The sequence below is a fragment of the Dicentrarchus labrax genome, unplaced genomic scaffold, assembly GCF_905237075.1.
Source record: "Dicentrarchus labrax unplaced genomic scaffold, dlabrax2021, whole genome shotgun sequence".
In the NCBI taxonomy this organism is placed as follows: domain Eukaryota; kingdom Metazoa; phylum Chordata; class Actinopteri; family Moronidae; genus Dicentrarchus; species Dicentrarchus labrax.
In genome coordinates, this window is record NW_026136721.1 from 9,600,966 (window position 1) to 9,615,923 (window position 14,958).

General features: G+C 42.3%; 1 protein-coding gene across 5 annotated transcripts in view; it reads left to right on the forward strand.

Moving 5' to 3' along the window:
- Nucleotides 1–12,551, forward strand: part of LOC127354704 (zinc finger protein Aiolos) — a 51,523-nt gene extending 38,972 nt beyond the window's left edge. The window contains exons 3-10 of one of the 5 annotated variants that reach the window (XM_051384812.1): nucleotides 3,049–3,121; nucleotides 3,977–4,043; nucleotides 4,384–4,494; nucleotides 6,523–6,942; nucleotides 8,454–8,621; nucleotides 9,032–9,148; nucleotides 9,954–10,067; nucleotides 11,386–12,551. In XM_051384812.1, coding sequence (XP_051240772.1) covers nucleotides 3,992–4,043; nucleotides 4,384–4,494; nucleotides 6,523–6,942; nucleotides 8,454–8,621; nucleotides 9,032–9,148; nucleotides 9,954–10,067; nucleotides 11,386–12,020 — 1,617 coding nt within the window. In that variant the 5' untranslated portion in view covers nucleotides 3,049–3,121; nucleotides 3,977–3,991 and the 3' untranslated portion in view covers nucleotides 12,021–12,551. Of the gene's footprint in view, nucleotides 1–2,815; nucleotides 3,122–3,976; nucleotides 4,044–4,383; nucleotides 4,495–6,522; nucleotides 6,943–8,453; nucleotides 8,622–9,031; nucleotides 9,149–9,953; nucleotides 10,068–11,385 lie in introns of those variants that run through there. The other 4 variants (XM_051384814.1, XM_051384811.1, XM_051384813.1 and 1 more) reach the window with 4 other exon arrangements.
- The last annotated feature ends 2,407 nt before the right edge of the window (nucleotides 12,552–14,958 follow it).

Genomic DNA, 14,958 nt, shown 5'->3' on the forward strand with positions numbered 1-14,958 from the left:
GAGAGGAGCTGAAAGGCACAGCGGAGAAAAGCCAGGCTAAAGCTCTCTCCCTCTGTCTCCCTCTGTCTCTCTCTCTCTCTCTCTCTTACTCACAAGCTTATATACACTCTCCCTCACTTGTCTTCTCTCAATCCTGAGTGCACAGAGAGAAATGCTGAATTGCCCTCTCACTTGTTCACACAGAATACACTTAGTTCTCTCTTCCCACTATCCCATTATCATTCTTTTCAGTCGAACATGTCCAACATTTTTCACACAAATGTATAGATTTGCCTTGATAAAACAGAAGAAACATTCGGGTCCATAAAAAACAAAAAAACAGAGGACACATCAGTGCTGTTCCACTTTAATCAACCACACATATGTGCCTCTGGGGTTGAAAACTGGTTCAAACAACAACACAACCTCGTGCCTGCTCCTTCAACAGGGTCTCAGTGTGTGTTTGCATACGTGTGCATCCAGTGGTCAGTCCAGTCTGTGTTGTTGCCCCCCCCCATCCCACTCTCATTATGTCGGCTTCTTTCTCTTTCTTTCTGTTGCTACTAACTGGAGTGGGCAGCTATAAAAGGCAAATGGACAGTCTAACCCCCCCACCCCTCCTCATTGCCGCCCTGCCCCCACCAGTCCTAAAAAAGCCTCCCACCAGTGGGATTGCAGGATAAGTTTTAACAACGCTGCAAGCTGGGATAGTTTATTATACATGTGTGTGTTTCTGATCATCAAAGAGTCTTTAAATCAGTGTGTTACTTTGTTCTTGTTTGCCCGTGTGTGCAGATATGCCCTACACCCAGCCTTTAAGGTTTTGAATCATGGCTTTTATTGGTCGTCGTCTCTCTCGCTCTCTTTTTTTTTCTTGTGTTCATTTGCCTTCATTTTGCCATGGAAACCCAGCATGTATTATAATGCCTTTGTGAGTGTGCTTTCTTTCGGCTGTTTTCTCCTAGCTGGTAGCTGGTTGCCATAGGCAGACTAGCGGCAGCAGGCAAGCCTTACAAGGCCGTACACCACTCAGGTGGGTGCTACAGTGTGTGTTGTTAGTAACACGGCACCCAACCCTGCTTGGTAAATGATTAGAAATAAGTCAAGAAAATATCAGTGGCCATGGCACTTTCTGCATTGTAGGTCAAATATTTGAAAGAAAAACGACATCTGGTCAATTTCAAGTAAATAGCTTTAATGAGATGACTGACTGTAATAACAATGTACTAAAGCCGTTGGAGAGCTGCTTACTGGTCCTGGAGCTCACAGGAGGGCCAGCGGCTTCATTATGTGTCATTTATGAGGTGTTTGACTGTGTGTGTGTGTGTGTGTGTGTGTGTGTGTGCGTGTGTGCGGGGGGTACCATGCAGGATGGTTACTCAGAGGTTAGGAGGATTAGTAATGCTGTTTTGTAGGTGTTTGCTGTTTGCCAATGAGCTGTATTTGAGTGTGTCTGCAGTTTCATATTTCACCAACAGTATTTTTAACTTGTAAATCTTTGTAATAGACTACGAGAACTCAATTCTCAACTCAACTTTATTTACATAAGACTTTAAACACAACACAGTTGATCCAAACAGGACACACAGAGGGAAACAAACAAAAGAAGGACGACCACGACGATGATGATAGTGGTACATGGTCACACAGAGCTCATAATAACAAGACAGACCTAGAGCAATAGAGCAGAGATAGAGAAGGTCCTGTCCCCATAACACAGTCCTGGATGTGGGGACCACCAGAAGCCTCAGATGATCTCAGTTCTCTCACAGTGTGATACGGGGACAGGGGTTCTCTGATGTAAGAGGGGGTGAGACAGATTAACACTTTAAAAACAAACAGGATTTTCAAAGTCAGTCCTGGCAATGACGGGAGCAATGTGCTGCATTTTGAAATAGTTGTTTATTTATTTATTACTATTTTGAACTGAGACGGGATAGACAAGACTGAGTGATACCAAAGTATGAAGAGATGCAGTAATCGAGGCAGGGGGAAATGAAGAGATTACTTTTTCCAGGTCTGAAGTACAGAGAATTTATCTGAGTTTAGAAATGATGCAGAGCTGCATGGAGCTTAATTATACTGCCTGATTGATTTGTCTGTCAAAGCTCAATCAAGAATCGAATATGATGGCCAGAATTTTTAAGATGTGGTTTAACAGAGAGAGTCAGTGGGCCAAGATGATGAGAAATGCTGTGCTCTAAATAGAATAACATCAGTTTTATTCTCATTGAGCTGAAGAGAGCTTGCAGCCAATCAGGATTCGATTTTTTTATAATGACATTTTGTGCCTGTATCAGATTAGAGGGACAACAGGAAATGAAAGGCGAGACAGATGAAAAATGACATGTAATAAAAGTCCCTGGCCAGGAATGAACCAGGGACATAGCAGTTCATGCTCATTGCCTTAAATCCCAAGGCCACCAGGGTGCCCCATCATCTAGATAGAGGGATTTTATTTTGCTGTTTTTAGGTTTTTCATGTCATCAGTTCATGTTTTTTGTTTTGTTTTTTGGCCTAAAAATCAATGCCTTAAGTTTAAGATGTGATTGCAGTTGTGGTAAAAACGTTATTTGTACATGATGTCATTGGCAGTTTCTTTTGTCCAATGCAAATTCCAATAAATACATTCAAACTCAACAGGAACAAGAGACAAAATTGGCTCTGCTGTTTTTAAATGTTGTACAGAATGATATTATTGATTGGGCAGAGAAAAGTTGGAATGAAAAGTAGCATTCTCGTTTGGCCACAAGATGGAGTAATAGCTCCTCAAATGGAAACAAGGCAGGAACCATGTGGACAGCCTGAAGTGATCGAACCCCTCATCAGTTCTTTGTTTCACTCATCAACATACAGGGTTTTAGACTCTGCCTGCTTAGGTTTTGTAAAGGAATTTTTATAATATAATCATGAAAATGGTCAGGAGTAATCTAAACCATTGGTGTTGCTAGTCGGCTGTACGAGCATGTTTTGGTCTTTGTTGCTCCACCTTTTCAAAATAAGTTCCTGTTCCTTTAAAGGATCTCTCCAAAATTCACCGTAGTGACGTTGCGTATATTCCATATTCAGAGAAAGTCCAGTGGCGGAGTGTGGAATCTCCTACTAGAGAGCGGTTCTCCTCCGAGTGCTGAGCAAAAAGCAGGTAAGATCATTTTATCACACAGTATTATCTTCCAACAAAAACTAAAACCCCAAAAGTACCTTGGTAATAATTGTAACGTGTAGACATGCGCTTTTCAATTTCACTTTGATCGTGTGAGAAAGTTTGTTATTGCTGTATTTTCCTCACTGAATGTCATGTAAGAGTAGTTACAGCTCTCTAAATGATGAAAACGTTTCTAAGTAACAGCTTAGATTTTTTTGTTAGTTACATTTGTAATATACATTTTATTGAATGATTTAATGACATTTTTTTAAGAGTAAGATACTTTGGGAGTTTTAATCAGTTCAGTGATACAGGGCATCTAAAGCAGTACTGCACAGTGGGATATTTTATTTCCTTATTAATTTTCAAACTGTGGCTACAAGTGTTGGAGTCGCACTGGCTGTGGAAAGCGCTTTTACACTTGCTCCTATGTACAGACCTGGCAGGAAGTACATGTGCAGTGAACATCATCTCTTTCTCATAAGGCTAAATGTAGTGACAGGGTCGAGCAATCAACCGTGGGCCTTCTTTTTATGCTGTCCAACCAACAGGAACAGTGAGATGCAAGCGTTGCTTCTATTTCTTAACATGCTTTGTAGAAATAGTAAGGGAGGCTTTTAATAGTGTCAAGAACATAAAGAAAGTGTATAGTGTCAGTGTCTCTAACAAAATGTCACATCACGAATGTATGCAGCAAACCTGCTTTTTATAATTAAAGAATTGTTCCGTAAACACTTCACAACAGAGTTAGTTGTGTAAGCTGCCATAAAAAGGAATCTGGCGTGACCTGGTTAGACTTATTCAGATTCCAACTACCTCTCATTAACCAGATATAGTCATTTCTCTCCACAGAAGATTTTTTTCATCATGGACACAGATAAACATCCTGAATTCATCACCCCAGAGGAAAATGGAATGGGTGAGTATCTGATTCCTCATCTTTAATGTGAGAATGTACGTGATCAGGCTGCACACATTTCTCCACAGCTGCCACCATCCTGCCTACTGCATTGCCTGGGCGCACATGACTGTAGAGTACTGAAAGCTGAAGGTGTATATGTAGAGGGGTTTTGTGCGGGTTGCAGTTGATATCAGACCACACGTTTTCTTTGTCCCCGCAACAGCAAGATGAAGCACATTTAGTGCTGTTGAAGAGATTTTAAAATGAGAACTGTAGTTTACTGGTGTGTGAAGTTCTCTTAATGAAACAAAAAGTAACACAAAGTTTTTACACATGCACAATGTGTCACTTTTTTCAGACGTTTGCAGTGATGTTGCAGATGTGAAGCCACAGGAGGAGAAAGAAGAGAGGGAGGATAACTCATTTAGCGAGAATGGAATGCAGGGTGCCGAAGGTGTGACAGATCCACGTATGTGTACCCACACACACACACACACACACACACACACACACACACACACATACGTACGCTTCATATCTTTGAAATCTTTCCATTACACCTTGCATTTTAGCCATCAAGTTCACACAATTTAGCATCGTACAATTACTTTTCTGACCGCGGGCAATTGGAAAAAGTGTGAGGGACGCTGCTGCATACACAGATATTTGATACAATGAAACGCTCCTGTAATGGGAAAAATGTGAAGTCTAGCAGAGGAACTAAAATAACTCTTATTTTTAGAGTGGCCACTGTGGGGTTCTGTCTTTATCTTCAGGGTTTTAATGGTTTCATATATAACATTTTCTCAGCCCATAGGAACGAGGACAGGTCTTTGACTTGAGTTAAACATGTAAATATTTTCAATAAAGATAAAGACCAGATGCAAGGTTTTTTTTATCCAACAGCGGATTAATATAATCAACTATAGGCAGATTTCATTCGGTATGATTGACATGTGTCAAAGTAAGAGCCATTTGTATGTAATCCAACGGATCAGACTGGAAAGGTATCATGAAGATATTGGTGCTCTAGTTATCCCGAGGTATAGTTAAAAGCACCCTCTTTGTGTCTCCTGCATTGGTGCTCCTAATGAGGTGTCATTCAGTTCAAATAATTCTCAGAATTTAATTTAATCTGGTTTCAGCGCTGTTCGGGTAACAGTGTCAGGTCAACCTGGTTTTGGTTTTGTTCCTCACTGCAGTGTCATGTATTGTATGATAAAAGTTACATCATCTACATAATGTTATAAAATTACATTGTCAGATATTATGGGCATTTATTTATAGAAACTCAGCAGTGTACCCTCACACCAAGAAACAACATTTTACACTTTTCTAAGCTTTGACCACCTTGTTCACATGATATTTTGAGTGTGGAAATGTTTTACTCAGCCTTGTGGCCTTAGTCCCTTATTTGTCATAAAAAAAAAAGAACATGGTGTTACAGACAGCTCTCCTATTTATTGCTGACTGCCACCCATCTGCCCCAGTGGGTGCATTTCCTAAAACCCTGCTCTGCTTCTGATGCGCAGCCTGCGGTTCACTGCTCTGAGACCCTGGACTCTATATCGGGCCTCTCGGAGCTCTGTGTGTGCAAAGTTTCCATAGCACCTCTGAGCGCTTTCCACAATACAAGGCGCTGCTCTTCAGCTCATCACCAGTCACCGCCAAGACCACAGTGTGGTTTCTGGATGGAACTGAGTACGCTTGGGGTGGTTGACACTTAGTAAAAGGCTAGGTGAGAGGTCCTGCAAACCAGGCCTCGGGACTTTGCGTGTCAACAGTTGTGGTGTTGAGACATTTACATACAGTTGATCCTGTATGTCGTGGAAGTTTGACCTACTGTAGGTCAAAATCTGTGAAAAATGGTCAAGAAAAAAACAATGGGAAAAACTTATCATATATCACATATCATAGAAGCAGACTAGAGTTAGTGCTCTGCTGGCTGATAGAGGAAATTAGGGTTAGTTAAATTAGGGAATTAGTATGTTTGGTGCAGATTAACGTTGGATTTTCTGCGTCTGTGACACAGGCAATAAACAATCAATCTGAAATCTCTTTTTAAAAGCAGATGAGGAATTGGTGTTATCTATGCGAAGCGTGTGCTGCGTCTCTGTCCTGCCCTGGTTCTAGTTTCTCTGTATTCAGAGGAAATGCCTTACCCTTATCTTGAGCAAACATCTTCTGAATCTCTTTGTGACACCATACAGCGGCCCAATTTAAGCTACCCACACTTTGGAGATGTGCTAGTACTAATAGCAAACTTATCAACTAAAAATACAAACAGAAGTGAAGTGAAGTTGTGACAGTGTTTCACGGTCTGTTTGGAGTGGAGTATCATTAAGCCTATTTGGTACCTTATTTGGAAGTGGGAACAACTTTTGCATCTGTACTATATCACTCCATATGTCTTGTCTATGTAATAAGGTGCTCTTTGTCACTTGTCACTTCATGTGCGTTTACATCAAATGTCACCTGTTGCTTCGTCCTTGCTTAGGTGTGATAAAGACTGAGGCAGAGGAGATAGAAGACAGCGAAGAGTACCCCAAGGCTGCAAAAGAAACAGAGATTGTACCAAAAGAGGAAGCAGAGGGTGCTAGTGAAGACGGGATGGAGGAAGGATTTGATGATCAGAGGACAGAGGAGGACGACGATGATGAGGAGAGGGACGGGGAGGGGGATGAGGAGGGAGATACCCTGAATGAGCCACAGGACCTGTCACTGGTGGACTATTCGCGTTACGACAGCGCGGCCCTGCCAGACGCCCACGCAGAAGCAGCAGCTGGTGCAGAGGGGACCTATGTGCCTGGAGCCGTGGCACCCCGCATCCAGACGGCAGGCAAGCTCAACTGTGACATCTGCGGCCTGTCCTGCGTCAGCATCAACGTACTGCTGGTGCACAAGCGCAGCCACACGGGTAAGCACAAGAACACAGACCAAACACCTGACCTCAAATACAACAGTTGTGCAATCATCACCCTGTTGATAGTAGGGGGAGATAGCGCCTTGCATTGACTAGGTCAAGATGTTTGATCGAATAGCTACGATTAAGAGCGCGCAAGTCTGCATCATATATGACGCACGTGTCTTAACCAGTGCTACAGCAGCAGGAGGAGGTTGTGAAATGTCCTCTATTGTTGTTCAGATAAAAAAGCACATGCAATAACTTTGTGATTTGATCACAGTAACAGATAGGACAACACAACATAGTACATCTACAGTCATTATTCTGCCCTGAATTATGCAGTTCCTGTAATAATTACCTCATGCATATGGTTCATGAAAGTATTCAAATCAAGTGCTGAGAAGAAAGTACACTATGGAAAATAATGTTCATCCCATACACATGAAGCATTTTCTGTCACGGTTAGCTAAACTTGTTGTTGGCCACATCTGCACACATCACATATTACCAGAAAACAAAATTTACAAAGCCTGTCAAGGAATTATTGTTACAGGTTCTGCATTTAATGCAGGGAAAAGTGATTGGTCTCTCTGTGTCTCTCATTCCCGCCATCACTCTTCAGTGTGATCAACAAAGGTTACCATACTAATATAATAACCATGATGCATTTACTTTGATGCTTATTATTTATCATTTATTATGACTTATTTTAAGGGATCCTCTGGCATCGTTAGGTTGAATTCATATTGATTTTAGTAGCAAAATATACATTTTTATTTGCAACTTCATTTTACTGGTGAGTAGCTAAATGGTAGAAGAAGGTTGCCTTCAGATGGAACTCATGAGGTTGCATTTTCGACACGAGAAGTGAAGTGCACAATATGTTTGGCATTTGTGTGGTTTGAGTCGTGAGAACATTGTTTCTAGGTTTCTGGCAATCAAAGTGGATGTTGCCTTGTTCCCTTTTCAAAGATGGTGAATGATTCTGTGTTTTTGCAATTCACTGTAATGCTGGGAACAAGAAAAGAGTTGACAGCTAAAGTATATCATAAAGAAACAGTTCATTTAGAAAATGGCATCTATCAGAAAATAGAGCTGCAACAAATAATTCATTAGTTGTCAATCAGTCGCCAGTAAACTGAATATCTTTGGGCTGTGGACAACACAAGACATTTGAGGATGTTACCTTGGGCTTCAGGAAACACTGATCAACGTTTTTCACGATTTTCTGACATTTTATGGACCAAACAACTAATCAGTTAATAGAGAAAATAATCAACAGATTAATTGATAATGAAAATAATCATTAGTTGCAGCCTTATCACAAAATTTACACTTACGAAGTTGTGAACACCACATCGATGTGTAATCTACATACAGTCAGACCAATAATCCCAACACAGTGAATCTGCAACAACAGATAACTTACAATGACCAAACTTTCATGGTAAATCAAATATATTAAAAACCAATGTCGTGTTAAGATGTGAAATGTGCAAGATGTGTTTTTTTTTCTCACTCAGGTGAGAGGCCATTCCACTGCACTCAGTGTGGGGCCTCCTTCACCCAGAAGGGAAACCTGCTTCGCCACATCAAACTGCACTCCGGGGAGAAGCCTTTCAAATGCCCGATGTGCAGCTACGCCTGCCGTCGACGTGACGCCTTGAGCGGGCACCTGCGCACCCATTCTGGTACCAGCCAGCCACACACTCGCTCATTCACTCACATGTGAAGCTGATATGCACTGATACTGTATGCACCTGTGTACAGTATCATGTTGGTTGGTTTCTCACTCCTTCATGTTGGTTTCTCACTCCTTTTGAATCTGAACACATGAGGTCTGCTGAGCCTGCATGGCTTTTCCAGTAACACCCTGCCATGCACTCTCATACGGTTACACACATCACATATGAAATCTTACTCACTTGCCTCTGGAAACTTACTCACTTTCAGTTCACGTGTTTTACCTGCAGATGTGCTGCACAATGTCTAATATGCAGATCATCAGTTTTGTATGAAACCACTTATAATAGTCATTGTACCATTTTAGATGTTGTTGATGTTTTATGTGTTGATGATTAACTTTAACTCTTGCTCACAGTAGAAAAACCTTTCAAGTGCAACCACTGTAGTCGCAGCTACAAGCAGCGCAGCTCCCTGGAGGAGCACAGAGAGAGGTGCCATGTGTACATTCAGAGCAAAGGTCCCGCTGAGAGAGGTGAGCAGCCTTGTGTCAACGCCGCTTTCTAACACTCGCTTCATCAACAACAACATCTTCAAAACTCCAACAGTCCTCACAGCACACAAAAGACATACTTCACACTGTTAATGTAGTCAGACCACTGCACAGACTACATAAACACACTGGTACATACTGTATGCAGCAGGCACCCGATTAAAGCTGTTATTGCTAACAGATCCTGTTTTTATAGCCTCATTAAATTAATGAGCATATGGCTGTTAGCCCATCATTACAGCTAAATAGGTTATGGCTGCTGTGGTGTGGAGGCTCGGTGCTATAAAGACTGCTTCTGATGTCTATAGCGGCAAAGGGGAAGCCAAATACTGTATGTAGGGCAAACACACACCCTCTATGTCTATAACCTCCCCCCCAAAATGCCTTTACATACTGACAGGACAGTTGCACAGTTGCAACACACAGACAATGCTGCGCTTCTGTGGTCACCAAATGTCGTAAGTTTATGCCTGATAGTGCCGTAGTGGTGAGGAAGTACATCCTCATCCTGTGGTCTCCTCCTGCACTGGTGAAGTAGAAAAGCACCAGGAAGTGAGGTCAAAGGAGCTTCTGATGTCAAATTAATATTGTCGTTCCTCTGTGACTCCGCTTTGAGCAGCTGGTGTGTGTTGCAAGATTTTTTTTCTACTTCGCTTTATAACCACAAAAGCTTTGACAGGTGGACAGCCACAGCTCAGCGCACTCCCTTTACTTATGATTATGCGCGATTGAGAAGAGGTCTTTGTTTCCTTGTTGCACTTAACTCTCTCACTCTCTTGCTGTCAAGCAGAGGACGGCCAGACATCCAGGACTCAGATGGGCACTGAGCGTGCTCTGCTGCTCGACAGGCTCGCCAGCAACGTAGCCAAGCGGAAGAGCTCAATGCCACAGAAGTTCACCGGTAAGATCAGCTGAACTCACAGCACAGACACGTAGAGGTTGAGTTGAGGCACTGACCTTAAGTAGAAGAAACAGAAATGTGTTTGTTTTTTTATTTTAAAGGAGCTCATAGCATTACTTAATATTATGAATGCCTGCATTGTTGATATGTTTATCTATTTAATTGTTACTTGATATTTCTATATCTGTTAAAGCCCACCTGTTAAACAGCTATAATATGCTGCTGTCTGTTTTTAATGTTTTTTAAAAATTGTGCCATTTGTGCTTTTTGCTGTGCATTTATGCTTTACAGTACAGAGTTTGTGTTTTGTAGATTATTTCAAGTTCTCTGTCTAAGCTAGTTGTTTGCCTGTCTGTTTGTTTTTGCTGGCCTTCATCTCTTGCCAAACAGGAATTGAGGGCAGAGCACCTGCCTCATACCTGCACGAGAGTGGTCTCCACTGTCCTAAATTCTCTGCCAGAATTGTGTCATAGGTGGGTATTGGTAACCATGCATGGTTAAATAAATAGAAACATGTAAAAAAAAAACATGCACTTGAAACTTCCCAGTTTAGTTACTCACTTTGTATGTTTTGATTCAAACTCAGATAATGTGCCTGGGCGATGAATGATCAAAAGATATCAGTTTCAGTAAATAGCTGACTTGACGGTGCACACATTTTCAATACTTGGCTCTCACCCTTCTGGTTAAGCCTAACTAGCATTGGGTTGTAGTTTCGCAATCAAGCCTCAAGCTGCTCGCAAAACGAGGGTGTATTGGCAAAAAAGCCCTCCTACACCTTGTATCAGGTTGACAAATGAAGTGAGATCTTTCAATATGACAACCACAGGGGGAAAAGAGAAGTAAGTCTGCAACCGCAGAGAGAGAGAGAGAATAGGCGGGAGGCGAGAAACGTGAGCAGGTGCCTCTCTGTCTATATACTTCTGTGGTGCACTAGAGGCCTTCGTCTGCGTCGTCTGCTTCCTCTCAGCCTTCTGTCCTCTCATGCCTCCAAGCTCAACTGCTCTCTCAAGATGCTCTGATGCTTTAAAGCTTCTTTTGTCCTGTGAACCTGCATGTTCCAGTTTACTCTGTAGGTTTTACTTTGTGTCGCCCCAGGGGTGCACATTTTTCTCATTGCCTCTACTCAACACCAAAGTGAGGAACCCTTAGAGTCCTGTAAGGATCTCTATTAGATCTTTTTCCATCTGTAAGCAATAACTGCTTTAACTGCTGCTTGCTGCCTGTGGTATTTCTCTGCTCATGTTGTTGGACGAAATATGTGAAACCTCCTCCTGCGGAGTTTTGAGTGTCCTTTTTTCTCGTGTTGCTGGTCTAGGCGACAACGGTGTCTGCCTGGACCTGAGTTTTAACAGGGAGCTGGTCCACCGAACTGACATCAAGGACCCTCCGCCGGGCTCCCCAGGGCCCGACACCCACCATCAGTCCATCCTCACAGGGCCAGAGGGTGACCCCACTCCCTCCCACAGGCCCTACCCCATCCCATTAAGCCGCAATGACATCAGCCCCATGGGCCTCACCAACGGCCACAAGATGGGCATGCCGCTCCTAGGCCTCGCCCATGCCGCCCAGCCACCCCTCAGCATGGACTCGTTCCACACCGACGGCTCCCAGATGTCCCAGCCCGTCATGTACAGCTTAGGGCACCTGCTGGGAGGGCTGAACCACCAGAACGGCATCCCTCACCCACACACCCAGCCCATCCCGTTGTCACCGCTGGATGCTTTACGGGTGGTTCGGGCTGACGGGGAGGCAGGAGCGCTGCCCGGGGCGGTGTACCCCTGTGGCCACTGCCGGGTGATCTTCCTGGACTATGTCATGTTCACTATCCACATGGGGTGCCACGGCTTCCGCGACCCACTCGAGTGCAATGTGTGTGGACACCGCAGCCGGGACCGTTACGAGTTCTCCTCCCACATAGCCCGTGGCGAGCACCGCCTAGAAGTGAAGTAGCTTTCATTCATGCAGACGTTCATGCTTACACACACACACACACACACACACACACACACACACACACACACACACACATGCTCAGACAGATATCAGTGTATGAGCACACACACAGATTTACTCATATAAGTAGCTGGTAGTATCAGAAATGAAAGCATGAAGTAGCAGCTATCTCTCTCTCTGTATGTTGTGTGTGTGTGTGTGTGTGTGTGTGTGTGTGTGTGTGTGTGTGTGTGTGTGAGAGAGAGAGAGACGTTATAACAGTGTGGCTGGTGTCAGAGCGTTCTTAGTCATCCTGTACTCATCTGAAAAGATGGCCTGTAAAGTGTTTATGTATTTGAATTTAGTAATTCAGTAACATTTGTACTTATGATCCCTGCTGTAGCTGCTGTTTATATCACATAGCCATATGCCATATATACATTTAAATGTTCAACAGAGTAGCAAAAAAGAATGCATTTATTGTGTATCTGCTGTCTTCCCTGTTCTTTGTAAAGGTGTAAAAAATAAAAGAACTTCTTTTTTCCTTCATTACACATAGACCTGCACTTTGTTAAAAGAAGTTTAGCTTCTGAAAAGCACTTGCCAATTCAAGACTACAGAAAAAAAAATCCTATTATCTAGAAGGTCACATGTCTCCTTTTAGGCTGTGGTTTTGAGAAGTGCAGTTCACTGCTTCAAAGGACATCAGTTCGCTCTGCACCATGTGTTGGTTTCTCACTCCTGAATATTATACTCATTTACCACTCCCACAAGACAGAAATTGCTCACAGTTTTGCAGAGACATTTAAGTTACGCAAAATAGAGGTATTCGTAGGACTTAGAAAGTACAAAGTGTATCTAAGAAGGGCAGAAGTAATGGAATGTCTAAATTAAATGTAAGGTGCTGTTGAACAGCTAAAGATTTCTCTGTAAGCATGTTAAAGCTGTTACAGTACATTAAAACAGGAATAAACAGTATAAGCCTGAATACCTCTGCAGTACCTGGGGAAAAAAATTGGTATGATGTAATGATCATCCCCTAATTTCATCACAGGATTTATAAATCGCCAATTTATACCCGGATGCTGCTGAGGAAATGACTGTCAGTGGATCATAAGTCTCTTCACAGTTTCCATCTGCTGGACAAAGTGTGATACTGCACGATAGTGAATTGGCCTTGATGTGGTTTCCTTACGCACTGTAGTTCCAGAGCATTGCGTGTCCCAAAGTGGTTTCTAGGACAGGGTCCCTGACTAAATGACAAATAACTTCATGTCATTATTATTTCTTTCAGTGGAAGACCATGAGCTCAATGAGAGAAAGTGCAGAAATGATTTTGATCAGTAGTTTCACTCTTCCCACCTGACTCTCACCTCACCCACAGAATGAATTATGTCTGCCAGTAAAACTCCACATATGGGAATTTATCTGTGTGAGGTAAATGTAGGTAAATATAGAGGGTTTGTGGGAATTTTTGACAAACTTTAGGAACCTCCACTGACAGCTAAATCTGTTTCTTCTGAGTGTATCGGGGGAGTTTTGGTGAACACACACAAAATAGGTTCTGACTATAAGAGTGCATGGGGCTGTGAGTGCACATGTGAATGTGGATGTATTTCGCCCACATGTCAGTGCAGGGACTTGGTCACGCTTTGCTGCCTTCAGACCAGAACAGGGTGTTAGCTTCATCCAGCTGCCAGCACGCTATCTGTCCTCTCCATCAGTGCTAGTTCCCTTTTCTCTCTTTGGGTTTGAAGAGAAGTGACACTTGCGAGGCAAACTGTCATCACAGCTTCATGTCCATATGCCAGATTAAAAAGCCCTGTCATCCATTTCAAAAGTGCGACGGGCTTGCTTCTGTTTTTCCAAGTATGAGAGGTTGATTTCAGAGTATTTTGTATTCTAAGTAGTTTGTTGAGTAAGATTGTATGTTTGCAGAACTTTAAAGGTTATTAATTGAAGTCAGGGTAGTTTGTGGTAATTACACACAGAGGATATTTCCTGAAACATCACTTCTGAACATAAATGAACCATGTAGGGAAACAGGAATGATACTCTAGAAAGCCATGCTTCTGCCCAAACCGGCCTGCCAGACAGAGTTTACTCAGCCAGTCGAGACAGGAGTCATAAAGCAACAGTGACGTAAGTTCAGTCAAAATGAGAGGCTTTTGGTGACATCTGCTGACTGAATTATAGGATCAATCTGACAGCCAAACATCAAAATGAAATCCATGCTGATTTGTTTTTATGGGAACAACAACAACACTGTACACCGACGCTGAGAGTAACCAAAGAATCAACTTAAAGCCCCGCTTCATTCAAAAATGAGTTTTCCTTCTTGTCCCTACAGTGTGCTGTTTGAATGCTGTCTGTGCGTTTGACACTAGAATCATCTGCTGAAAGTGGAAAGTTTCTCTGTGCATAGATTCATATATATTTTAGAATGTTTAATTAGCTATAAGGAGTGGATGCTTTTTTAAGGATTTAAATGTATAAATTATAATTTTCTTTTCTTTTTGTTTGCAGAAAAAACACATCAGACACATGTTATAGTTCCAAGCAGATTATTTCCGTATGTGTCTTTTTTTTTTTCTGTCTGAGTTTGAGACTTGAGTACAGGTCAGCTGGACAAACTGGAATTTGAATTTCATATCTATCTGTAGCATCTATTTGTTTTGGCAGCAACTAAAGAGTTCTGTCTACAAATGGAGAAAGAATAAAACACAATTGTACATAATTGCTTGAAGATCAGTTTACACCCAAAATGGAACAAATCCGAAAGAATTAAAAGGCAGAAATATACACAAAGGTGTATCATTCATACTGTGGATGTTTTCCATTTCAGGTCAGGACATTGGATGGTGAAATAGCTTGTAATTGTTGCCGCGTTATTCAATATAAATCCTGTAGATGGCGCTGTTGAAACACAATTGATAGAGAAACAGTGCAGCCAGCG